General features: G+C 42.9%; 1 protein-coding gene across 2 annotated transcripts in view; it reads left to right on the forward strand.

Moving 5' to 3' along the window:
- RNF213 (ring finger protein 213) overlaps positions 1–27,783 on the forward strand; it is a 1,978,231-nt gene that overhangs the window by 50,582 nt on the left and 1,899,866 nt on the right. For both annotated transcript variants that reach the window (XM_069199724.1, XM_069199725.1), the window contains exon 2: positions 23,774–23,994. In XM_069199724.1, coding sequence (XP_069055825.1) covers positions 23,774–23,994 — 221 coding nt within the window. The remainder of the gene's footprint in view (positions 1–23,773; positions 23,995–27,783) is intronic.

The raw sequence follows: 27,783 nt of genomic DNA on the forward strand, positions 1-27,783 counted from the left end.
CTGTTGCTTTCGCTGTAGCATCTGCAAAAGCATTTCCTCGTCCTATATCATCAGTAATTTTTTTGTGGGCACTACACTTAATGATTGCGACCTGACGGGGCAGGCTGAGAGCAGTCAAAAGTGTCACAATCAAGTTGCCATGCTGAATGGTAGTGCCATGTGACGTGATAAAGCCTCTATTCGCCCAGAGTCGCCCAAAATTATGAGCTACTCCAAACGCATATTGGCTATCAGTGTAGATGTTAACACTAAGATGTTCACTTATTTCACAAGCTCTGGTGAGGGCAATTAATTCTGCAGCCTGTGCCGAATTTTGCGGGATTCTATGAGATTCAACCACTGTTTTGACTGTGGTGACGGCATAGGCTGCAGTGGTCGTACCATCTGGTAACTTGAAGCAAGACCCATCTACAAACAGCTCTCCCTGTGGGTCAGATAGGGGAGTGTCTGTTAAGTCTACCCGTCCCTTGGTTTCTTCCTCAGTGGCAAAAATGCAATTATGATCAAATTCCACATTGTCCTGAGGGAGGGGTAGTAACGTAGCTGGGTTCAAGACATTGCACCGCTTTAAAGTAATATTTGGACTGAACAATGTTAATTCGTAACCCGTTAGACGAGCACTGGTGAGGTGCTGCGTCTGTGTCTTGTTTAACAAAATATCAACGGCATGAGGAACCATCACAGTGAGCGGATTGCCACCAACAAACCCTTCACTTTGTTTCACCGCAGCTGCTGCAGAAGCCACTCCTCTAAGACAAGTAGGCAAAGCTTGCGCCACAGTGTCCAAGGTGGAAGAGAAGTATGCACAAGGGCGTTGTCTCCCACCTTGATCCTGTGTCAAAACAGACAATGTACAGCCATGCTTTTCATGCACAAATAAAACAAATGGTTTGCTGTAATCCGGATTACCCAATACAGGAGCAGAGCACATCGCCTTTTTTAAATCTTGAAAAGCCTCCTCACATTTGTCAGTCCAAGGTACAGGAGAGGGCACATCTGAAAGTGTCAGAGCAGTCAATGGTTTTGCTATAAGTGAAAAATTTGGAATCCACTGTCTGCAAAAGGATGTAAATCCCAAAAATGCTCGGACTTCAGAAGGGGTGCGTGGTGCAGTCATTGTATGAACCAGTTTAATTCTGTCTGGATGTAATCTCCTTCCCTCCTTAGAGAGGAGGTGTCCTAGATAGGTGACCTCCTCTCTACAATACTGCAATTTTGGAAGGGACACCTTATGGCCCAGAGGTGCTAAATGATGTAATAATGCAACAGTATCAGTCTTACATTGTGTCATGGAATCTGAGGCAATTAAAATATCATCAATGTACTGCAACAATGCAGAGCCTGAAGGTGGATTGAATTGGTCTAATTGACGTTTAAGACATTGACTATATATGCTCGGGGACTCAACAAATCCCTGAGGAATTCTTGTCATCGCGAATGATCTACCAAAAATCGCGAAGCTAAACAAATATTGAGATTCTTCGGCAATTGGAATGCTGAAAAACGCATTCTTCAAATCGATTACGGTGAAAGAACACGCAGAGGGTGGAATCATGGTGAAAAGACTATTCATGTCTGGGACCACGGGAAACTGGGGAATTACTATTTTATTAATTTCTCGGAGATCAATAACTAATCGATATACTGTGTTATCAGTAACTGATTGCTCACCATCTAATCTATTAGCATCATTTTGTTTCTTTACAACAGGAAGGATTGGACTGTTACATGGGCTGCTCACTATTTCCTTTATGACACCTGCATGCACAAGATCAGATATGACTGCCTTGAGCCCTTTTTCGCTTGATTTAGGTAATTTGTATTGAGGAACACGAGGTAACCGGGCACCTGGTTTGATTTTTATTACAATAGGGTCGATATCCATAATGCCTACATCATTCTTGCCTTTGGCCCATAAGCGAGGGTCTATTTCCTTTAGCTCTGGGGGTAAGTCGTATTCCTGTGAGAACATGCACCGAGTAGGGGAAACACTATCCATAGTTACATAGACACCATCCATTGAACAGTGAATAACTGCATTTAATTTCTTTAACAAATCTAATGCAAACAAGTTTTCATTGCAACCTGATGTTAAAGAGAGTGGCGTGTGTACTGTAAATGGGCCTACAGTTACTCTCATAGGTGTTGAGATGGGGCTCACCACGGGGATCCCAGAAATCCCAATTGATGTGGTATGAAGCCCAGACAGGGGAGCCCCGGGGACTGCAGAATGTGCAATAGATGTTCTGGTGGCACCAGTATCTAGAAGAAACTTATGGCCCCCTCCTTCGATTTTTACATCAATGTAGGGACCATTCTGATCTACAGGAATACTTACTCGCCCCTGGCCCTGTCTGTGGCTGTCCTAATAATTGTAGGATTCAGAAAAGAAATCATCAGCATAATATTGTCGTTCAAATGCATTGTCAAAAATATTAGTGTTACGCGGGACCTGATTCTCATTCTGCGAATTCTGATCAGTTCTACCTCTTCCTCGTCCTCGTGCATTACCTGCCGCGTTCCCTCTATGAAATGACATACTTTGTCTTCCTTCCAGTAATGGGCAAGTATCACGCCAATGTCCATCCTGCTTACAGTAGGCACATTGGTTGATATTTAATCGGCGGTCTTGGGGTGGTGCAGATGCACCTCGGCCTCGACCCCTTCCCCGTCCCCTTGGTGGGCCACCCCTTTGCTGAGGGGTTGTATCCCGCTGGGGGTATGCCTGCTGTAATAATACCTTTTTCTTCAATTCTTTTACTGACTTCTCATTCTTTTCTAATTCTTCCTTGTACCTGCTCTCATAGTATTGTGCCATCTGTAAAATCTCTGCCTGTCCCTTCGTCATCCACGAACTCTCTGTTGCTTTTAATTTTTGTGATATTTCAGGTAGAAGACCATTAACAAAGCGTTCTACAAATAGTGTGACACCTGTTACGGTGGCGAGGTCTTGACCGCTAAAATCTATGAAAGCTTGTTCAATTCTAGTAAAATAATCTGGGACATCTTCACCTATTTTCTGTTTATAAGTGGCAAGTTTTCCCCAATCCACAGTCTGAAGAGGTATAACAGTTTCTAACTTAGTCAATATCCGGTTAGGTAAATCTAAAATATCCTGATGCGGCAGGGTTCCTGGTGCCCTTTGTGCTTCCCGTGCTTCTAAACCCCCCCATGTATTTCCCAAAGTAGGTGCATCATCTACTCTTCTAATTTTATGCCAAACTTCAGGACCCAATAAAACACCAAAAAAATAGTCAATGTCTTTGAGTGTCATAGTTGTGGTGGAAATGGCAGTTCTAAGGTCCCGATAGAATCCAGCTGGATTCTTTCGAGGATCTGGCAAGTCTTTCTTTATAGCCATTACCTCCTCCCTTTTCCATGGTATATGAACAAATTGGGCCACCGGCACGGGAGCTGGTCGTCCGGCGGCAGCTGCTGCTGCAACTGCAGCTGCAGTGGGCATATCAGGGTGCACTTCCCTCATTGGGTACCCCTTGTCATATCTATTTAGAACATCTTCCCTGGCTATGACACAAATGCGTACTCCCTCATTTATGCTGTTACTATCAAGAATACAAGCCACACTGTCCCGCCATAATTGGTATAATTCTTGTTCATAAGGGAGAGGGGTAGAATCTGTAATACAAGACTTCCAATCCCTCTCCAATTTTTCAATCATATACAGTAGTGCTAATTGCTGTCCAAAATGTGACATCTGTTGTATTGTGTCCATAATATCGGTGTGGGTGTAAATAGGATGTGACATCCAGTTCTCTGACTGATTCTTGATAACCCGTTTTTCCCCATCCCCAATAGTGGAGCGGGTACTAGGGGGCGAAATCGCCTTAATAGGTGTGCTCCATATGGGTGAAAGTGAGTGTGTGGCTCTGCACTGTCGGCGTTGTCCATTTGGGGTGTTAGGGGCAGGGGACATTATTGGTAACCTTGCAGTGCTGGCTGGTAGTGGTGGGGCAGGTGGCGGAGGGATTAGGACTTGGGCTATTGGGGTAGCTTGGGCTAGAGGCTGTGGTGGTTGTGGCACATGCTGCTGTAGTGGTGCACCTGGATTTCCCAAATTGTGCCCTTGCCCTTGCTGCTGTTGCTGTGCCCCCATGATAGGTTGGGCTACTGCAGGGGGTGTGTAAGGTGGAGGTGCAGTAGGGCTATTATCTAATAGCTGTAGCATTACCTCATCTTCCTCTAATGCATGTTTGGTTTCTGTTGGCTTTGATACATAACTTCCCTCCACCTGGGCCCTATGGACTCTATCTTCAGATTCAATCCCTTTCTGGGTTTGGGACTGGTGATAAAGGGCGGCCTTCTGCATGATGGTTCTCCTATTTTCCCTCTCTATCAGTTTATCTGATTTAATTTTTCTTTTATTGGCCTCCATTTCCCATTTTCTGTATACCTCAAACATATGTTGTCTAGCCTTTTTATGAAACAAACATTCCTGTAGGTAGGTTAGTTTCTTTAAATCAAAAGACCCATCCTCTGGCCACTGGAGGTCAGGACAATGTCTAGTATACCTGCGCCATATACTATTATACAAATTATTCTCTAAACCATAATCCTTTAACATGTCCCACCCTGGTGTTCCCTCTTTTGGGATCGGTTGCTTTTTATCTAAACGTGGCACATGATTTCGGCGAAAACAAAGACATAACCCTTGCCAACATTTCTTATTTCCCATATCTAACCTTTTAAATTTTCAAAAGACAACACACACCAAATTTCAAAATGTAACATGCACCAAAGAAACCCTTTTTCAAATGTGCACCAAAGAAAACCTTTTTCAAATGTGCACCAAAGAAGAAAAAAAAAAAACCCTTTTTCAAATATTTACCAACTTACAAATTGCTCCAGGCCTGGGCAAATTACTCAAACAAGAAAAACACGTGTAATACAAATTGTCAAATGGTACCTTGTACAAATGCAAATTTACCAAGAACTAATCATTCCCAAAAATGATAAGTTATCCAAAAACAATTATTCTCTCAAATGCAAGTTAAAGCAGACAAGTAGCCAGCGAGGAACAGTCTTACCTGACTATCTGCTTTTCCTGGATTTCTCTCCGGCCGCCCGTGTCAGACTAATCAGTCAAGATAAAAACCGATGTTTTCAGGGACTTCGCTGGGACATCATGAGAAAGCGGGGAGAGGCCTGCCCGGTGGATAAGATGCAGCTGCTTTTGAAACTAAGTCTTTGTGCAGGGGCCCCTGGAATCTACACCTCCGGAACGGCGTCCCCCCACTGGCAGCACGTCTCTTGACAGAGCTACTGAAGATATCCACTGGAAGGTCCCTGTTCGGGCGCCAAATTGTCAAATGCACATATTTGCAGATACTTACAAATGCATTTACAAAGGAGTTTTTGACACGGAGAGCCGGAGTGAAAAATCAATGACCAAAGGTCTGTTTATTTTTGCTGCAGCAAAGAGGACAGGTTTACCACTGGCATCCCAGGCCCGAAGTAAAGTGTGCTAGCATAAAGCGTTTAACCGTGATATTTATACTCATACATCAAAGGATACATAAAATGTGTAAATAATGATATACGTCATACAGATATTTTAAGGAGTTAATCAGTTTCCACACACCGGTTCCATTCCCAGCTTTGTCCTTGCCTCCCTTCTGCAGCTGCCTGACTCCCCACATTCTTGAGACCCTTCAAAGGATTACGTGGTTCAAAGGTATAGATATCAGCCTTTCCCTCCCCAAAATACCACAGCCGAGGTCAGTTAGTTATTTGAACACACAATTATAATGAGTACAGTGCCCCAGTTAGGGAAAGAAACCAGCTGCAAGCCTATGGCGTGGAACCAGGCTTATTTTACCTAAACAAATATACATAAGATAACATATGTGATAGACAGTGCGTTCAGAGACAACAAAAGCTCAAACTTACACGTGTAAAAGGAACGAAGCAATTCAAAATGGATTCTAACAGGTGGACTCTTCTCCCATGTGTTCCTTCAGCACCAGGGATCTCATTCCCTGGCATCCCAGTGAATGTGTCCGATAGCTTGCACTCTCGTCCATGATGTGCTCTCACACGAGGGTGCTCCAGCAACTTAGAAACATTAGAGGCAATGAGAAGGGGGAAAGAAGACTGCAAAGCCATCTCCCACTTAAGGAATATAGCAAGCCTCCAGTTCAACCTCAAAGACCGCTCAGAGGTACACTTGGTGGGAGTGCTGCATCAGCACAGAGCCCACTTTCAAAATATGAACCAGAATGTTAGGTGGCAGAGCTCGGGGATAGTCTTTCCCTCCAGTGTCAGTCACAGGCCAGTGCATTTATGCTGAGTGAAGTATTGTCAGTTAGTGCAAATCAGATGAAGGATCTGCCACACCTCTCAACAGGCCATGAACCAGGAGTCTGAGAGAGGAGCAGAAGCAGTCCCAGGCCACAGATATCATGCATCCCATGCGGGTAGTAGGGAGAGCCCCCTGATCATGGCGAGGACAGCCCCCGGCAGTGAGATGTTGCAATGGTCCCAAGTTGAAGGAGGGAGTCTGGGGGTTGGGGAGGTGCGTTGATTTGACTTGCCTCTTCTCCCCCTACAGGCAGAAAGTCAGTGAAAGGGAGAGGGGCACAAACAGTCCCGATGCCCCCACAGTTCAGGTGTGAAAATAGGTGTCGTAGATCACAATCCAGCGACAGTTGTATGTGCCCTGACGCTTGTGTCTGGGAGCTCCATCATTGGATTAGTGCTGGTCTAGAGATCAGGGACGGCACTTGCCCCTTAGAAATCAGCCACTTTGAAGAGGGGGAAACACCCAGCAGCAGTGCAGATTTCACACACAATGCACCTCACTGCCCCCAGCGTGCATCAGATCAAACTCATCGCCTCCGCCCAGGCCTAGGACACCGAAGCAAGGCGCAGACAGCCCCATGCCCAATCCAGGCCAATTGACCATCGTCGACGTCTTAAGGGTCAGTCATCCCAGCGGCCTGGTCCTCAGTTGTCTTTGACCTCCTCAGCCTGCACATAGGTGGATTAACGCTCTATGCCCCGTCGCCACCCAGTAGAGGGAGAAATTGGCAAAACAGGGGTGAAAGGAAGGGGCAGAGGGCACTCACTAACTCCCCTCATTGTGGCAGGGCTCTGTCTGGGTGCGTGGGCCTTTCAATGAGGCCTTGTGCACAATGCGACACGCAGGCTCCTCTACAGTCAAAGGGGAGAATTTAGGATCATGGCAATCATCAGGGTTGTGGGTGTGACCCACTGGGCCCCCCAGGCAGTCTGCTCCCCACTGGCCAAGTTATTTGGGCATTATATCAGGAAATGACAGATGGATGCCACCGAATCATTGGTCTTGTCTTGGAGCCGGCCTAGATCGTGTCCGCAATCTTTTCGCGGTCGGCGACGCCCCCAAAATACCTTTACTTGATGATATGCAAATGATACATATTTACTGAAACTCGATTCCACACATTATCGTTTGTGTCCTTTATAGTTTTACCAGTAGTACAATTGTATGTTTGTGCAAATTCAGTGGCTATTTCAGTGGCAAATGTGCTGTCTGTAAATGACTGCGTTCTGCTGCAAGATGCTTTAGTAATATATATCTTTTTCAGCGATATGTTTATATAGTTCAAGATGCACCACTGGGCCTTGTTTTAACACAAAATGGATACGAGCTCTTACACCACACTCTCCTACAGAAGGGATTTTTCAAATGTGCTTAAATCACTGGAATCAGCACCAAGATCTTTCAAAAGCCTTGCAGTTTTAGTTAACAGATGCCACAAGCCAGCACCCCACTCTGAAAAGTGTTCAATCTTCAGTACATGCCACCTTCTGCCACATTTATGGACGGATCAAGATCTTGGCAACAGTCCAATAAAGACATATTGAAGGGTGTGGTCAAGGTTGTGACATTTACAAACCATGACTGTACAGAGGAGTGCAAAATTGTAAATAGTATATTGTTTTGGTAATTCACAGCATTTTGAAAGCATGCATTCTGTCACATTAAAAATGTTCCCATCTCATGTCCATTACAGCTAGGTGGGTTATGAAAGTTTGTATTTCAAACAATTGGGTTGTGGTGTAAAAAGGTTTGGCAAGCACTGGCATAGGGGAAAGTGGGCATCCCTGTCTGGTAGCCTGAGTTTAATGCAAAGGATTCAGGAATGGTGCCATTTACTCTGACTCTAGGTGATGGCTTATTACATAAGGTAATTTTCCTATTTTTTTATTTGTTACCAAAATTAGATTTGCAGAGGATTGACTGCAGGAATAACCAAAAGGCCTTATCAAATGCTTTTTTGGTGTCTAATGCACTTGATGCAGTTGGTGGTGGAATGAATTTGCCTATTTTAATGGTGTGCAAAAGTTAAGTTAATGTCACTTGAGTATCTCTTTTTAAGAACTCTTGATTGTCCAGGGTGTCTAAGGTTTACAATAACTTTCGCAAATCTGTTTGCTATTATTTAGGTGTTCGTTCTGCCCTCCAGTTTTTAGTATGCATGTGGTCTTTACCGGCCTTATGTATTATGACAACCTTGGCTTCTGCAGCAGGCACTACTCTGAACTTCGCCTCTGCTAGTCACTACTAGAATAAGTTCCCAAGCAATTTGATGATATTTTGTGCAGTATTCCTTAAAGCTGGCATCAACTCCAGGGGTGTGGAATTCCTATAGTCTGGCTCCCAGGACATATTGTTTACGGTCAAGGGCAACGAGCTTTCATGTTTATTTTGTCATTTAGACTAGTAGGCCTAATCTCTCTGCCTCGCAAACCATTAGATTTCCAGTTTACAGTACCACATTATGAAGCAGGGAAAGTAATTTTCCACGGTTGAGGTAATTTGTGTCCAGGTCTACGTTGTTGGAGCTTGTATTTATGGTTCATTTATTCAAAGCCTTTATTATTAGGGTGAGCTCTCTAAATACATGGTGTAAGCTCAGACTGCACTACTGGTTCCAGTAAATAACTGTGTATACACGTTTGCGTGGCTTAACGGTATGAGGCTACATATAATGCTTCCAGAATGTTCTCTGATTAAATTCAAATATTGGCAGAAGCTTGAAAGCAAGAGTGATGATTTTTGCTTTCATAATAAAATGTTCACAAAAAGTGCAACTAGGAATAAGATGTTTTGCTAAATTACTGTAAAACCTTATGTTCCATTTCTTTAAGGCATCAGACAGTGAAATATTTTGATGCATGCAGTAAAACCAAACACTGACATTCTGACTTTGGTGGTCAGTCTTTCAGTTTTGTCAGTGCGTGTCCTATTTTGACATGGCTTTTGTAAAACGTTGTTGTGTGAGCAGCTGAGCTCTCACCATAGTAATAAACATTGGCAAAAAGCAAAATATTTTTCGGTCTCAAAAAGCACACTTTCCCACATTAGTTTCTGGCACTGAACAAAACTACTTTGTGTGCTGAGTGTGAAAGAGCAAATTGTTGTCACTCACAGTGAAGCCAGCCAATAGAGGAATAGATGAATAGAGCGAGAGATAGAATTTTAATATAAACAAAAGGTATTTATTAAAGCCAGACCTAATTAGGGGCCCAATTTATAAAGAAAGTCACAAAAGGGCACCCATGATATGTTTTTGCATTAGTGCAGATTTACATATTACATGACTTCACATAAATTTACAGACGTAGATCAGGAAATCCTACTCCTACAAAATATTTGCGAACTGTATTTCAGCAAGAGCGACATGCATGTGTAGATTTGCTCATGCAAGACTATGTTAAGTGTTCACAAGTGCGCTTTCTGTTCAGCCACTTTATTCGTCGACCCTGGAAGAAGTTTTACTTATACCATTGTCAGGAGTAAATATCCAACCGTTCCCAGTATGGGAAAAGCTTAGAGAAGACTCGGGGTATTCCAACCCTGGAGCTTTTGCTTACTGCTATCTCCAGCCCCAGTATGTAGATCTGTGGAAAGGTGGCAAAATAAGCAAATTGTTACTATATTATTAGCCCTGGCATAATCAGACAGGCTATTACCAGAGCTCTTGCATATCAGATTGCTACCATAATTTGTCACCGCTCTACATGACATCAAAAGGGACAAAGACATTTCTTTTACAGGACAGGATTTATGAAGGAACATGTCCTATGGACAAGTAGGTATTCTATTAAATGTCCACACCCCTGAACCCAAAACTTGAATCATTTACCTGATGTGTAAACCTTAGTTATGATTCTCTCTGTGAAAGAGAAAAGAAAGTTGATAGGATATGCCCACCCTGTGACCAACCCCTTTTAACATCTTCTGAGTCGATCTTTTCTATGAGTTGTGTACACTCACCTGTAGAATAGAAAAGAAGGTTATTTAGATATACCTACCTCCCTTAATGACCAACTTCCCCAACTCTTCTGCTTCAGTTGGTTGTACAAATCTATCACACTTGCCTGTGAAAGAGAAAAGAAGGTTGTCAGAAAACTTCATCCTTCCTTGATGACCAACTCGACCAGTCCCCATCCTTATCCTCTCCTACTAATACTTCTCCCCTGATTTCTAGATAGGGTAAGAAAACTGCCCGACAGGTGTTGGACCAGTGTTCACTGGTGTACCATTGATGGTGAGGATAGGGCACCTGGGTGAATCCCATCCCTTCCCTACTTCCATGTTGATACATGTATCTTGGGGCTCTGCATTGAAACCACTCCCACTGTCAGTAGCAGGTCTTACATCCTTTCTTCTGTCTTGTCCTTTCTTGACAAATGAATGCTAAGGGTTATCCCTTCTGGACACCACCTTGCCCCTCCAAATTGAATACTGAGAGGAACTGGTAAACACAGAGGAAAGAAGAAGGCCAAGCTGCAGCACATTTCACGTGGCACCCTATTGAGGATAAATCCAAACTAGACACAAAAAAATGATCACAAAAGAAGCAACAGAAAATCGGGAAAATAAACAAAATAACCATTAAGTATAGTCTTGAGAAGAAACCAGGGAATGCAATGAAGTGGACAAAGAAAAAGACGAAGTATCCTGAGTGCAATGCAAAGTAGTTGAATAGTCTTCTTAGTTGATGGTCCATTATTCGACCTAGAGTGAGTCTGCGCCACCTCACATTGGGAAAACTAATTGTGCTCATGTAAAGTCTTTAGGACCTGAGCAGTACGAGTTGTGTGCAGTAGATGTAAAGAAGTCTTTTTTTTTATTTTTTTTATTTCTCTTGATTTGTTTCAGGCAAGCTTCCTTGCATGCACTCGCCACTCTCCCAAAATCCAAAGAGAAAAAGAATGCCCCAACCACCAAAAAAAGAACTCTGCCCTACCTCTGTTCCCTCCCGGAAGGGTCCCACCCAACTGCGAACAAGTCCACTCGCACCAAGAAGAAACATGGGGCCGAGAAGCACACCCATTGGAAAGCCTCTCCAACCCTGACATGACCAATGTGAGTGATGTTGAGCTTTTGATAAGGAGCAGAAGCATGGGACTCAGTGTGGCCTTGGGAGAAGTGTGCCCACCTGACAACACCCGGAATTTGTCTAAGATCACAGGACATATCTGCGCCATGGCCACAAGACAGGTGTAACACCCATGGCTGGCCATGAAGCTGCAAAAATCAAAGTGAGAAGGAATGAAGGTCCATCTGAACTCCATACGAATAGCGAAAATTGCAGTCCTGTGCTATACAGTGTATTTGGTGTCTACAGCTAAGCCCAGTGCAGTGCACATATCCCCATGGATGGTGATAACCATCTGACATAAAGCAGGATATACAGCTTCCACAGAAAGCCCAGGTGGTGTACTTGGATGGGCTGATCTAGTAGGCTAACTCCATAGCTAAAGGCTATACAATACAATACAAGGCTGTTGTGATCTCAGTGCCTGTAGCATAGGTTGTGGTCTCCTCCAGCTCACATGAAGAGTATGACCATTCAGCAAATCCTTCAGGAGGTTTAGTATCAGGATTGAATAGTCTTTGTACTTGGAGATGCATTCCTCCACATTCGTATTCAGAAGTGTCACAGAAGATACCTCTGCTTCTTAGTGAGCCACAGCATATTCAGTCTTCATTAAACGTCTACAGCCTTCGGTCTGTCTTGAGAGTTTTTACAAAAGTGATGCCCATAGTCGTGGGTCATCTTCTCTCAGGGCAGATCAAAGTGATTTCTTGTCTGAAACATTGGTTGATCAAAAGCCACACCGCTACAAATGACTAATTGAGCTATACAGGTAATTGTGAGGCTGCTGTGTGATTTGAATCTTTTAGTTCCTGGAGACATTTCTTCCGTGGTTGCTTCCCAAATAATAGAGTCCAGGGGGCTCCTGATGCGTGCTGCCCTTCCTTGTGCTTTCCTCCTCCAAACAAATGAACATGATTGGTTAGGTCTGTGCCACCACAATCCAGTCCATTCCTTATGGCCTCATGCCTCTTTTTGATTCCTCGTGCAAGTAAAACTAATAGTGAGTAACTTTCACTCTGAGTTCTGTTGATCATATTTGAGTAAAATTTGACTAAGATCGTGCTGTACACAAGAAAGCTAAAAGTGCAAGGTGCAGCAGAGAACAAATCAACAATAAATCAGGCAATTCACACCTTTAAGTTAAAAAATAAATAAATAAAACAATCCCCTTCTTGTAATGCAGCCCAAATTACTCCCATAGCCACAATATGGATCATAAAAGAGGATTGTTCGCTAGGGCACGATTTATATTCATATTTATACATTGATGAAACGTGTTCGTATGATTAGCTCAAAACCTTCACTATTAGAGGGAAGATGATAAGGAAATGCAGTGATCTGTGAGTTCAGCTTGCATTCCTGACAGTGGTTTCAGTATACAAAACACGTTCAGTGTTAGAAAAATGTCAAGTTTTGAGGCTACTTATAATGCTTATGAAATGCTCTCTGATTATACACATATACATGCAGAAGTCTGAAAGCAGTAACGTGGGTTGTTTTTGTTTTTTCCAAACTACAATGTGCTCAAGTAAGTTTGCTTGAAAAAAAGAAGAAAAAAAAAAGTTTTGCTAAACTATTGTGCACCCTAAAATATCATTGCTCGGAAGCATCATTTAGTAAACATTCATAATAGAGAATTAGTGTATAACTTTTAGGGGCAACACTAAGTACAGCATGAAAACTAATTAAGACCTCAGTTGTTATAGATAACCACAAATGTGCACCCTCAGACATAGGTCCTTGCACTGTTGCAGATTTACAAGTATTAGCAATACAGAATGTTGAAAGACGTAGGCCTAGAAACTCTAGTGCTGGCAGTCTTTTGTGAATTCCAGTTTTGTATGAGAAGTATAAAGGCGTTTATTTGCTCATGTTAAATTCTTTACTTTCCCCACATTGTTTTTTTCCGACCCTGGAAGAGATTTTATCCTGCCCAAAAGTGGGAGTAAATGTCGAATCTTTTTCCAGTGTGGGAGAAGTGAAGAACCAGAACCTTATGGGCCTGGCGGCGCAGGGTACGCCTGAAATCTCCTTGGATTCACCTGCCTCAACTAACAGAGACACGGGACACTCTGTCAGGCGTAAAAGATCAGATTTTATTAGCTGCAGCTAGTACAGTTGTCCAAGAAGTACACAAGGTATGTTCTCAGGAGACTGCCACTTTACTTTGTGGCGCACAATCTTATATACCGTATAAAAACCATTTATTAACTACATACACTCCCAGAACACATAGAAAGGAGCCAGTAAGAATAATGTAAAGATAGAACAGAGCCAATAGAAATGTCGGAAAACAAGACAGCACAAAGTATCAAGTGACTTAAGGTTGCCTCCCCTCCAGCTGTGTTTGTCACCCCTCCCTTGAACTAATTCATTAACCGATCCACAACGAAGTTGCATGTGGTGCGATAAGTTTGTGTGCGTTTGGAGGACAGTTGTGAAATGAGAGAATACTAGCAAAGGACAGCGAAGGCCAGACGATAAGATAAGATCGGCGGAGAATAGTGTGAGCCTACAGATAGTTGAAACAAGGATTAGAAAACCAGACAGGGATTAGTGTACTCGGTCAGACCTTAATACCAGCCTTGTAAAGATAGAGGCAGAAGGCTGTTTTGAACACCATGTTGCAGAATAAGCAGAAAAGGCAGAATGGACTTCGTTCACTGTGCTGCCTGAGTGAAGGCAACATAAAATGGCGGCGGGCCACAAAATGGCGGGTCGATACGATCGTATTAAAAATCGAATTTCCTCAGACCCTCCTTTTGCCAGAACTCAGGCAAGATACACAAACTCATGTTAATCTGAGTCGATGTCTATGGCCATGAGGTCATCAAGCTGTTGCTGTACCATCATTTTGATATTCTCTGCTCTTTGTGACTTGGGTTTGGGAATACATGCAGTAGCACATAGGTCACAGATGGCAGGACCGCAGTGCATACAAAGACAACAAGAGAATATAAAAGCTAAAATTACTCCAAAGAATGTCAATACCTTCCAACCCCATTTGGACAGTAATTCCCAAAACCACTCTGAAAAGGACCAATCTCCTTCGTCCTGATGAATCGACTCGGAGATTATGTGTAACTTAGAGATAGCTTGGTATACTGTCGGAGCGTCATTAGGTATGAAAATACAGCAACTTGATCCGATCAATTTGCATACTCCACCACGGTCCGCAAGAACAAAGTCTAAGGCAACACGGTTCTGCAAGGTCATAAGACGATCAGCCTGTAGTTCAGCTGTAATGTTACTTAAAGCTCCTACAGTGATGTCTATGGTGGTTTCTACGACACAAACCAATTGCCTTATATTTCTGCTGTTGGCCATTGGACCCCAGAAGGGAAGAAATCCTTTGAGGAAATCTCCTCCCTCTTGTCCTGCTGTGTCTTTCGAATCCACAATCCCTCTGCCATATCTATTTTTATGATGGTTCGCAGGAGCGGTGTATGTAGGGGGAAGAAGAAAGGCTATATAACAAGTACCAGAGAAATCAGCTGGCAACCATGTATAAGCCCTATCGTGGCAAACGAAGTATGTACCTTGAGATGGTACTAACGGCAGTGGATTCAGGGCTGAATAAACATATGTATGGGAACATAAACTTTCTCTTTGTCCGGTGTTTGGAGTTCTACCATTTATTTGCAGACAGAAATTTCCTTGTTGGGGTATGACCCGTATCGGAGGAGATTTTCCTTGCTCAACCTTATCATTGAGGCTGGAAATGTAATTAGTTATGTTCCAATTGGTATATGCTTTTCTTTCATCTATGGAAGCTTCACTTTTTTCCATGATTTTAGCCATAGCTACCATTCCCTTTATCAATAAACTATGACTGAAATCTGAACCAACACTATGTGAACTGACAGGTTGTTTAATTTTACTTTGATATGCATTATTGAAAATGACAAAATAAGCCCAAGCGGAACCTTCATAGGAGAATGGAAGAACTAAATATGGCATTCCTTTTTCTACCGTATGTGGTATGAGTCCACACACCCAACAGTCAGTTGTATTGATCACTAACTGATGTTGATGTAACAACTGGACGAAGGAATTGTTAAAGTATTCAGTTCTTCTGATGAGTTCATGCTGGGGAAGAGTGTGAAATAGGTGCGGAGAGATAGTAGAAGAAGATGTAGAGGTAGGAGAAGAGACAACTTTTTGCTGCAGAGTAATAATGATCCAGTTTACAGATGCCAAAAGAATACACGACAATATAATGACGCATAGAGCAATACTACAACGACTATATAATTCTTTACAATTATTCTTTACATTTTTACTTTCTCTTTTATCTAATGTAGCCTCCATCTTTCTAAGTGGATGCTCACGGCAATCTTCCTCAATCACTGTAGTCACGATTATCTACCGTCCTATGACACTGTGAGGTCCTGCAGGCCTATTGCCACTTACTCAGGTCGTAACTAAGACTCCTACCGTGACCCTGCAACCGGGATAGAGTACTACATAGGAGAGAAATTTACAAGTTCTTTGGTCTTGGTCTCAAATTATAGCGTTCCTGTCCAGAGGCAGTCTGGTTTTGAAACAATGTTCCTGGATTTGTCGTGTTCAAGCGACGATGCGATGGTATTGCTTCTTGAAGGATGTCGTCGTCCTCTTTCTCAGAAAGTGTTCCAATTAGACGCGCATCACTGAATGGTACAAATTGCGGAACTTTCTCACTTTCAGAGTCACTGATGCCTCTACGGACCCACTGATCGAAAGGCAAGGGCAAAGGCACTTTCTTGCAGTGCACGGCATGCACCCAGTTTTTCTTTCCTTCGACTTTAACTGCTGTTCTTGTGGTCAAAAGAACCAGGCGTGGCTCTCTCCATCTGGGCTCCAAATTTCTCTGTCGTTGGAAATTTTTCGTGCAGACCCAGTCACCTGGTCGGATGGAATGACCTGGGTCTGTGGAAGCCTCTGGTAGAGCACTCTGAACCTGTTGATGAAGAACACGCAATTTAGTTGTAAGGTCATGCAAGTAGTCAATCAACATCGGGTATGGCAAGTCTGAGTATTTCTTAGGGCGAGGAACTCCCCATACATTAGCTGGGCGACCAAATATCACTTCGTAAGGGCTAAGCCCCAAACGAGAGTGTACTGCTGTTCTGGTGGACAGAAGAGCCAATGGTAAAGCATCAGGCCAATTAAGTCCTGTGCTAGCTTGCACCTTAGCAATTTTAAGCTTCAAGGTTCCATTGTAGCATTCTACTAAACCAGCCGACTGTGGGTGATTCGCCGCGTGGAACTTCTGTTTTATGCCAAGACCTGCACAAACTTTTTGCATGACTTGACCCACAAATTCGCTCCCATTGTCACTCCAGACAATGCGCGGCAAACCAAACCTAGGGAAGAATTCTTTCAAAAGTATTTTGGCAGTTGATAAAGCAGTATTGTCCTTCAGAGGGTAGGCTTCTACCCATCTAGAAAAAGCACATACTACCACCAGAACATATTTGAGGTTGTTGCATCGTTCCATGTGAATATAATCGATCTGCAACACCTCAAATGGATATGTCGGAGGAGCAAAATGACCTGCTGGAGTTGGGGTTCCCTTTCCCGGATTGTACATCAAGCAAACAATACAATGTTTTACTACATTATTTGCACACTTTGGGATCCCCTCATTTTGCCACACTGGAGCCAGAAGTTTACATATTCCTTTTGCACTTAGGTGAGCTGGACCATGTGCCATAGTAACTACAGGTAGTACATAAGCATCTGGTAACAGCCAACGTTGATGTTCTGATAATTCAACCCAACATCCCATCTCATCTAACATTCCTGTACTTTCCTTCCACTTTCTCAACTCATTCTCCGTAGCCTCTCCTTGAATTGATTTCACACTCTCTACTGTATCTTCACACATTCCCTTTTCTCTTACGCAGTTTGCGGGACCTGCAACATACATTCGACTTGTGTTGTCTCTGGCTGTCTTTTTCGCTACCTCATCTGCAAATGCATTTCCTCGACCAACATCGTCCACAATCTTTTTGTGTGCACTACACTTCACGATCGCTATCTGAGTAGGCATTGTAAGTGACTCAAGAAGTTCAGTCACTAATTGACCATGTTGTATCTTAGTACCATGGGAAGTAAAGAATCCTCTTTCCTTCCATAAGCGCCCAAAGTTAAACGCTACACCAAAAGCGTATTGGCTATCAGTGTACACGTTTACTCTTTTTCCTTTGGATAACACACACGCTCTAGTTAAGGCTATCAATTCAGCTGCCTGAGCTGAATTATGTCTAATGCGTGCTGTCTCCACAATCGTATGCAAAGTAGTAATAGCGTAGGCTGAAACTGTATCTCCATTCGGGAGCTTGAAACAAGAACCATCTACCCATAGTGTTCCATCTGGATTCACTAATGGCGTGTCTTTTAGGTCAATTCTACCCTTAGTCTCTTCTTCAGTACGGAGAAAACAATCATGTTGTTCAGAGACATCTCTCTCTTCTGGAAGAGGCAACAAAGTAGCTGGATTCAGGGTATTACATCGTTTGATGTGTATGTGACTAGCCAAAAGCGTCAGCTCATATCCGGACAACCGAGCACTCGTAAGATGCTGCGTTTTTGTCCTATTTAGTAAAATATCCACTGCATGTGGCACCATAACAATGAGAGTATTATCTAGTACTACTCCAGCAGACTGTCGAATAGAAATTGCTGCTGCCGCTGTCGCTTTAAGACAACTAGGCAATGCTTTAGCTACTGGATCTAACGTAGCTGAGAAATATGCGCATGGTCGCTGTTGATCTCCAAAACGCTGCGTTAAGACTGACAATGCACAACCCTCTCTTTCGTTGACATAGAGCGTAAAGGGCTTACTGTAATCAGGAGTACCCAATACAGGAGCAGAACACAAAGCAATACGCAAATCAGTAAAACTCTTCTGACACTCGTCAGTCCACGGAAGAGGCTGAGGCGTATCTTTTAAAGTTAGCGCCAACAGCGGTTTAGCCAATAAAGAGAAACTCGGAATCCACTGTCTACAATAAGAAGTAATGCCCAAAAAGGCACGTACCTCTCTTTGTGTGGATGGCACTGACATTTGTGCAATTGCCTGAATTCGTTCGGGGGTCAATCGTCGTCCCTCCTTTGACAAGAGATGACCCAAATAAGTCACCTCGCGACAGACATATTGTAATTTAGAAGGAGAAACCTTGTGATTTAGATCAAACAAATGACGCAACAGTGCAACGGTCACGTTTTTGCAAATCTCCTCTGAATCAGCGGCAACTAATAAGTCATCCATGTACTGAATGAGAGCGGCACCGGACGGTAAGGAAAAGGCATCAAGATGACATTTTAGAGCTTGACTGTAAACAGAGGGACTTTCACAATAACCTTGAGGTGCGCGTTTAAACCGGAAGCTTCGGCCTCCGAGGGAAAAACCAAAAATATCTCTACTCTCTTCGGCGATGGGAATACTAAAGAAAGCATTCTTTAAATCAATAACTGAAAACCAAGTCGCTGTAGAAGGTATCATCGTCAACAGAGCAGTGATATCTGGGACTACAGGAAACTGCGGTATGACAATCTTGTTTACCTCCCGAAGATCAATTACAAAACGATAAACAGGAGGCTGAGAAGGATCAGTGCGTTTAAGAACCGGAAGAACAGGACTGTTACATGTATTTCCTCTCGTTTCCTCAACCACACCCTTCTGAATCAAATCATGGACAATTTCCAGAAGTGCTTTCTCACCTTCAGTAGAGATTCTGTATTGCGGAATACGTGGCATTTCAGCATTGGGCTTAAGAGTAACAACATAAGGTGGGATCTCAAGACAACCAACGTCATTCGGACCCGTAGCCCAAAGCGTTTCGGGAAGAGAAAGCAATTCAGGTGGGAATTGATCTTTTGATAAGTACATTGGACTAGTCATTTTCTGTCCTAGAGTGAGGTATACACCAGAAGGTGAACAATATATCGTAGCATGCATTCTTTTTAATAGATCTAAACCCAACAGATTTTCACCACAACCATTCGTCAGAAGAAGCGGAGCTTCTAAATCATAAGGGCCTATTGAAACAGGCAAAGGGCAAGAAACTGGATTGCGAACAGGGGCGCCAGAAAATCCTACAGATACATTCGTTAAGCCAGACAAAGGTGCGCCAGGGAGTTTAGAATGAATGATAGAGCTTCTCATGGCACCAGTATCTAAAAGAAATGGCTCTGAAACACCCATTGTAGTGACATTAACATAAGGTCCATTCTGATCCACTGGAATTGACGTAACCCCCTTACTTTGTCCATGGCTGTCCTATTCAAAATGAAGACTTTCATTCCCTCCTTCAATATACTGATCCTCACTGTAATACTGTGTAGACCTAACATTTTGCTGGTCAAAGTAATTTCCGGAATTTGGAGGAACAAAAGAACGCTGCTCTTGGGTTAACACACCTCGACCTCTACCTCTATTTGCTGACTGAAGACCACCACGACCTCGTGAAGCAGATGTTGCTCCATTACGCTGCAACAATGCCGGACAATTGTTCTTAAAATGACCTTCCTCCCTACAATAAGCACATTGATTGGGACCTAACAAAGGTCTTGGAATGAATGGTTCAGGCTTTTGATACAACCTCTGAAACTGCGGAGGCTGTTGAAACTGAGGCTGAACATAACGAGGAGGATAAGCCTGTTGCAAGAGAACTTTAGTTTTTAATTCTTTCGTCTTTTTCTCTTGTTTTTCCCTTTCTTCTTTGTCTCTATTTTCATAATATTGTGCAGTAGCCAATATCTGGGCGGAAGAAGAAACTGCCCATGAACTCTCGGAGTCTTTTAGCTTGTGTGATAGTTCAGGAAGCAAGTTATATACGAACTTATCCACAAATAATCGCTGTCCCCCTTCTGTAGCCATATCTTGACCACTGTGATCAATGAATGTCTCCTCGAATCGGGTAAAGAAATCGGAAACACTTTCATCTTTCTTTTGTTTACATGCTGCTAACTTATCCCAATTAACTCTCAAAGCAGGCATCATTGTTTTCATTAATGTAATAATCCTACCAGGGAGTTCTGAGATCAAAGCATCGGGCTTTGCACCACCTACTTGACCTCTATCTGCGGCAATAATAGTGTTCCAATCGCCGCCTAATTCTTGAGCGTGATCCTCTCTACGAATTTTAGCCCATATTGTCTGTGGAACTACATTTCCCATCAACATGTCAATATCTGCTAGATTCATAGTACATGCATCAACTGTTTGCGACAACTCTTTATAGTAACCAGCAGGATTTTTGCGTGAATCTGGTAGTGACTGTTTAAGTGCTAAAACTTCAGACCTTTTCCAGGGGACATGTATCCATATGCGCTGAAAATGCGCAGGAATAGCTGGATTAGCACCTGCTGCTGCAACTTCTTCCTTCCATATTGGAGAAACCTCTCTCATGGGATAGTTTTTCAGTGCTGTCCTAACTGAAGGATCAGAATCAGGAAAAGTCTGTGAGAACAATAGGGATCTGAAAGAAATAAGTGTTCTGACAGCGTTTTCAACCTTAGGACCCACAATAAGTCCTTTGTCAAAGTCAGCCTGAACATCTAACAGATCCTGTGGGACCGAACCCAAATTCATATCCTCCCATTCTTTAGCGAGAGTATCGCACATAACTTTAAAAACATATCTCTGCGTAGGTGCATTCCATTGCAGAAAGGTGGACATAATATCAGACGTACTATATTGGGGACCCTTCTTGATCCATCTACAAGCAAGTGAGTCCAATTTTTCTCGCTCTTCGGAGTCTGGGAATTGACTACGAGACTGTCTTCGAGAAAAAGCTGGAGACACGTTTAAAGCTTCAAAGAAAGGTGATAAGAGACCAGAGACAGTATCTGCAAATCGCTTACGCATAGATGGAGAATTTGACATAAGGATAGGGGACAAGGTATTAGGTGAATTAACTAAAGGAGCATTAGGAATTGCCAAAGGAGCAGAAGGCAAAGGAGTTAAAGGCAAAGCTGGCATAGGCAATACTTGAGGAGGCAAATGTGGAAAAGCTGGAGCAGGCGGAAGCACAACTGGCGGCTGAACAGGCTGTAACATCGGGGGTGCATTAGCACCTTGTACATAGGGCGGAGGCAATTTCAATAAGTGGGACATTAAGGAATCTTCCTCAAAATCTTTTCTTTTATCAAGGGAAGAGATAGGCAACGTCGGATAGCATTTATCTATTGCCATTCGATGCTGTCTGTCTGAAATTTCCATTGCATTATCTATTTCATCATCTTTGAATTGCTGAGCAGCCTGTATAATCGTCATTCCCTGTGTTTTCCTATCTCGTTTCGCTTGTTTAATTTCTCTCTGTTTGGCTTCCTTACGCCAAAGGCGAAAAGAGTCAAACATTGCCGGCCGGGCTTTTCTTTTAAATAACGTTGCTTCTAAATTATCTAGCACATCAGTTTCGAAACTACCATTTTCTGGCTATTTTAAAACACCATCTTTCTTTGTATATCGGGTCCATGTCTTATTAAAGGCAATAGGACCAACACCATGTTTAGAATAGAGCTCATATGTGGGAGTTCCAACCGAAGGAATCGGACAGGAGTCCTCAAGCTGGGAGTCCCTATTACAACCAAAGCAACAAAGTTTTCCAAACTTAGTCAGACCAGACATCTCACGATTTTTACTGGCTGTTCACAAACATCAAGGGGGTAAAACTTTCAGTTTACACAGCACAAATGCACTTACCCCTCGGCTTTGGCCACTGCAATGGCCAAATCTAAGGACCTAAGGACAAAACAAAGACCAAAATTTGTGGGCGCGACCCACCAAATACTTAACTAAGGATGTCTTCTTACACCAACAGAGGCCCGTCTATCGTCTCGCTTTACCATACATCATCAAAGAAAGGGCCAAGGCAGGGCGGCAGTCAGGGCAGCAGTCGTCAGTAGCCGTCAGGAAGGAGTAACCGCGCTGAAAAAGACCTTCGGACCACTTCGACATACAGGGGTCGCTTGACGTGGCTCGCGATTCCTCCAGAATTTTCTTGCGGGGTTCCTCACGACCTTCAGGCAGAACCGGTACCGCTGAAGCCGCCCCACGTTGGGCGCCAGTTGAAGAACCAGAACCTTATGGGCCTGGCGGCGCAGGGTACGCCTGAAATCTTCTTGGATTCACCTGCCTCAACTAACAGAGACACGGGACACTCTGTCAGGCGTAAAAGATCAGATTTTATTAGCTGCAGCTAGTACAGTTGTCCAAGAAGTACACAAGGTATGTTCTCAGGAGACTGCCACTTTACTTTGTGGCGCACAATCTTATATACCGTATAAAAACCATTTATTAACTACATACACTCCCAGAACACATAGAAAGGAGCCAGTAAGAATAATGTAAAGATAGAACAGAGCCAATAGAAATGTCGGAAAACAAGACAGCACAAAGTATCAAGTGACTTAAGGTTGCCTCCCCTCCAGCTGTGTTTGTCACCCCTCCCTTGAACTAATTCATTAACCGATCCACAACGAAGTTGCATGTGGTGCGATAAGTTTGTGTGCGTTTGGAGGACAGTTGTGAAATGAGAGAATACTAGCAAAGGACAGCGAAGGCCAGACGATAAGATAAGATCGGCGGAGAATAGTGTGAGCCTACAGATAGTTGAAACAAGGATTAGAAAACCAGACAGGGATTAGTGTACTCGGTCAGACCTAAATACCAGCCTTGTAAAGATAGAGGCAGAAGGCTGTTTTGAACACCATGTTGCAGAATAAGCAGAAAAGGCAGAATGGACTTCGTTCACTGTGCTGCCTGAGTGAAGGCAACATAAAATGGCGGCGGTCCACAAAATGGCGGGTCGATACGATCGTATTAAAAATCTAATTTCCTCAGAAGGTTTGAGAGGATTTGATGGATACCCTTAAACATACATGTGTGTGAGTGTTCATAGACTAACAAACACTTAATTCTAAAACTGGCACTGCCAGATCCTGCTTATTTTCAGCCTCTTTGTGTAGATTTGCAGATAAGTGGAAGTCTTGCTAGAATCCAAATCCTGATTATAATATCAAGCCTGACATAGTCAGATAAGTTATTATTAGAGCTCTGATAAAAGAATGCAGTCATAATTTGTTACCTCATTGCATGGCATCCACATCGAGAAGTCATTTTTTTTTTATGGAACATGTACATTTTTTGAAGCATCCCCTTCCTTTGACAAATAGATATTATATAAATGTTTACATCCTTGACAAACTGCAAAGTAGTAAATTCAAGACATGAATAGCCAAGTTTATAGTAGTGATCAGGTAGTAACAACCATTCACATAGGAATCCGTGCCCCACGTTGCTGCAGAACTTTATTATTAATCAACTAGATATTACAGCGTCAATAAGGGTGAAACTGGTTCCTTAAAATTGAAATCTGTTTCGTTTGCAGCGGATACTAAACCAGTCTTAGTTTCTGAAGTGGACATATTGGACAAGGAGAAAATGTGGGCACAAGGAGAACAGAGAGATGGGGACCCCTCTACTTCAAAGGCAGAAGATAATTCATCTGCTGACAAAAAGCTAATACGGTTGTTTCCAGAAGAAAGTGACACATCTCTGCCTATGCCATCAGTGCCTGACAATCCAAGTCTTGAACAGCAAAAGAAAAAGGTACACCTGAATCTCTGAGCGTGTGTGTTAACCTTTTAATTGCTATATTACAGCTGGGTGTGAACATTTCTCTTTAATTGTGTGCCAAGTAAATGCTGGACTGATCTTAAAGTTCAAATTGATAATCTTCACTTGGCATCAAGACAACTGTGACTGCGTAATGGCTTATCAGAAACAGGCCTAGGTCTTGGTGTATTTTCTACGAAATTATTGATTCATTAAAATATGACTTTTTCTTTGCTAATTGATCATCTTGATTAAGTAAAAATTGTATGCACTGTTTAACAATGTAGTTGAATTTCTGCATAGCTGGTTTAGTTTTACCAGTGTTGTAACCTTTGTTTGCACTTTGTTGTTCTTTACAGCTAGCTTCTCCTAAAACTCCTGCATAGAGATTCTGCACTTCTTGCCTGCCAATTTCTAATTTCTCATTTTAAAATTATTTTGAGATTCACAGTAGAGCAGTGAACATGTTCAAAGAAACTTGAAATATAATTAATCTCAAAATCTTTTGTGTACCGTTAATGCAGGCTGAACAAAGGAGGGCACATTGATGTAGAAATTGGGCTCCAACAAATTCCTCCTCCCTTTGAATGGCAAATCAGTTTTCCAGTCAGCTTCTGAGTAGACAGCATCTTTGCAGTCATGCATGCAATTGAAGTAATTAATCATTAATTCCAGATCTATTCAAATTCATTGCCATCATACTTTGCTCACCCTACCAAAAGGCATTTTCTGGGTTCTGGGGCAATAATTGTTTACTGGAGAAATGTATCTCTTATGCATAGTTAATTAACCCCTTTGCTGCCAGGCCTTTTCTCCTCAGGTGCCAGGCCTTTTTTTGGCTATTTGGGGCAGTTCATGCCTAGGCCCTCATAACTTTTTATCCCCGTAAGCTACCCACGCCAAATTTGCGTCCTTTTTTCCAACAGCCTAGGGCAGTGGTTCCCAACCTTTTGACTTCTGTGGACCCCCACTTTATCATTACTGGAACCTAAAGACCCCCACTTTATCATTGCTGGAACCCGGGGACCCTCACTGAAACATTTATTGGAATCCGGGGACCCCCACTGAGCCATTACTTAAAGCTGAGGATCTAATCTGTTAAGATAATTTAATTTGCTCAGCAGTCACGGAGCCCCTGAGGAGGCTTACTGGACCCCCAGGGGTCCCCGGACCACAGGTTGAGAACCACTGGACTAGGGATTCTTGAGGTACCCATACTTTGTGGGTTCCCCTGAAGGAGACCAAGAAATTAGCCAAAATACAGTGAAAAATTCGTTTTTTTCAATAAAATGGGAAAAAGGGGTGCAGAAGAAGGTTTGTGGTTTTTTCCCCCTGAAAATGGCATCAACAAAGAGTATGCAGCTTTCAGGAACAGGCAGACTTGATTCAGAAAACCCAGTTTTTCAACACAATTTTGGCATTTTACTTGGACATAACCCATTTTTACTATTTTTTGTGCTTTCAGCCTCCCTCCACTTAGTGACAGAAATGGGTGTGAAACCAATGCTGGGTCCCAGGAAGCTAAACATTTCTGAAAAGTAGACAGAATTTTGAATTCAGCAAGGGGTAATTTGTAGATCCTACAAGGTTTTCCTACAGAAAATAACAGCTGAAATAAACAAATATTGAAATTGAGGTGAAAAAACTGCCATTTTTCTCAACGTTTTACTCTGTAACTTTTTCCTGCAATGTCGGATTTTTGAAAGCAATATACTGTTACGTCTGCTTTACTCTTATAGTTGCCGGGATATATAGGGCTTGTATGTTCATCAAGAACCCTAGGCACCCAGAGCCAATAAATGAGCTGCACCTTGCAATGGGTTTTCATTCTATACCAAGTATACAGCAATTCATTTGCTGAAATATAAAATTGTATTTCCAAAATGGGCACATGATAAGGTGTTGAGAAGCAGTGGTTATTTGCACATCTCTGAATTCTGGGGTGCCCATAATAGCATGCGAATTAGAGGGTATTTCTCAAATAGACTTCTTTTTTACACAATGTCTTACATTTGGAAGGAAAAAATGTACAGAAAGACAAAGGGCATTAACACTTGTTTTGCTCTTCTGTGTTCCCCCAAGTCTCCCTATAAAAATGGTACCTCACTTGCGTAGGTAGGCCTAATGCTCATGACAGAAAACGCAACATGGACACATCACATTTTTACATTGAATTCTGACTTTTTTTTGCCAAGTGCCTAGCTATAGATTTTGGCCTCTAGCTCAGCCGGCACATAAGAAAACATACCAAACCTGAGCATTTTTGTAAACTTGACACCTAGGGGAATCCAAGATGGGGTGACTTGTGAGGGCTCTCACCATGTTCTGTTACTCAGAAACCTTTGCAGACCTCAAAATCTGGCTAAAAAAAAACTATTTTTCCTATCATTTCAGTGACACAAAGTTCTGGAACTGAGAGGAGCCACAAATTTCCTTCCACCCAGCGTTCCCCGAAGTCTCCTGATAAGTGGTACCTCACTTGTGTGGGTAGGCCTAGCGACCGCAAAAGGAAATGCCCCAAAACTCAACGTGGACACATCACGTTCTCCCAAAGCAAACAGACGTGTTTTTTGCAACATGCCTAGCTGTGGATTTTGGCCTCTAACTCAGCCGGCACCTAGGGAAGCCTACCAAACCTGAGCATTTTTGAAAACTTGACACCTAGGGGAATCCAAGATGGGGTGACTTGTGAGGGCTCTCACCAGGTTCTGTTACTCAGAAACCTTTGCAAACCTCAAAATCTGGCTAAAAAAAAACCAATTTTTCCTCCCATTTCAGTGACACAAAGTTCTGGAATCTGAGAGGAGCCACAAATTTCCTTCCACCCAGTGTTCTCCCAAGTCTTTCGATTAAAAATGGTACCTCACTTGTGTGGGTAGGCCTAGCGCCCGTGAAAGGAAATGCCTCAAAACACTATCTGGACACATCAAAATGATCAAATACAAAACTACCTATTTTTGTGGGGAGCACCTGCGTTTTTGGTCCTGGCTCAGCAGCCATCTAGGGAATCCTACCAAACCTGGACATTTCTGAAAACTAGACACCCGAGGGATTCCAGAGAGGTGTGACTTGCGTGGATCCCCCAATGTTTCCTTACCCCAAATCCTCAGCAAATCTCAAATTTAGCTAAAAAGTCTAATTTTTCCCATATTTCTTTGTGGGATTGCCACACTGGGACAGATTTCCTACCACCCAATGTTCTCCTCAGCCTCCCGGTAAAAATTATACCTCACTTGTGTAGGTGGACCCAAGTGCCTGTGAGAGGGAAGAGCCAAAAACATGTCGAAATTGAGGGGAAACCAAAGCGGGTCCAAAAGGGCAGTTTGAAAAAAAAACAACATTTTAGGCTGCCAAGTGCAGCAGAATTTTTATCGGCATAGATGAGACAAATGCTGGGTGGTAAGAATTTTGTGGATTCCTGCAGATTCCAGAAGGTTCCATCACAAAATGTGGGAAAAATGTGTGATTTTCAGCAAAGTTGGAAGTTTGCGGGGCACTGTGGGTAAGAAAATGGTGCGGGTGCTTGTGAAGCACACCACCCTGGAATCACCCAGATGTTTAGTTTTCAGATGTGTTTAGGTCTTGTGGATTTTTCTAACTGGCAGCGTCCCAAAGTCTAAAAAGTGCAGCCCTCACCATGCCAAGTGTGACGATTGTGAGAGTTAGCCAAGCTCTCATGGCCCAAATGTAAAACCAAAACCCCAAATAATCAAATGTCCTCTTGCTTGCCATGGGATAAGATGTTTTATTGTGCGTGGGGAGAGTTGAGACTGTTACCCCCTT

Source organism: Pleurodeles waltl, chromosome 7 (assembly GCF_031143425.1).
Source record: "Pleurodeles waltl isolate 20211129_DDA chromosome 7, aPleWal1.hap1.20221129, whole genome shotgun sequence".
Taxonomy (NCBI): Eukaryota; Metazoa; Chordata; class Amphibia; order Caudata; family Salamandridae; genus Pleurodeles; species Pleurodeles waltl.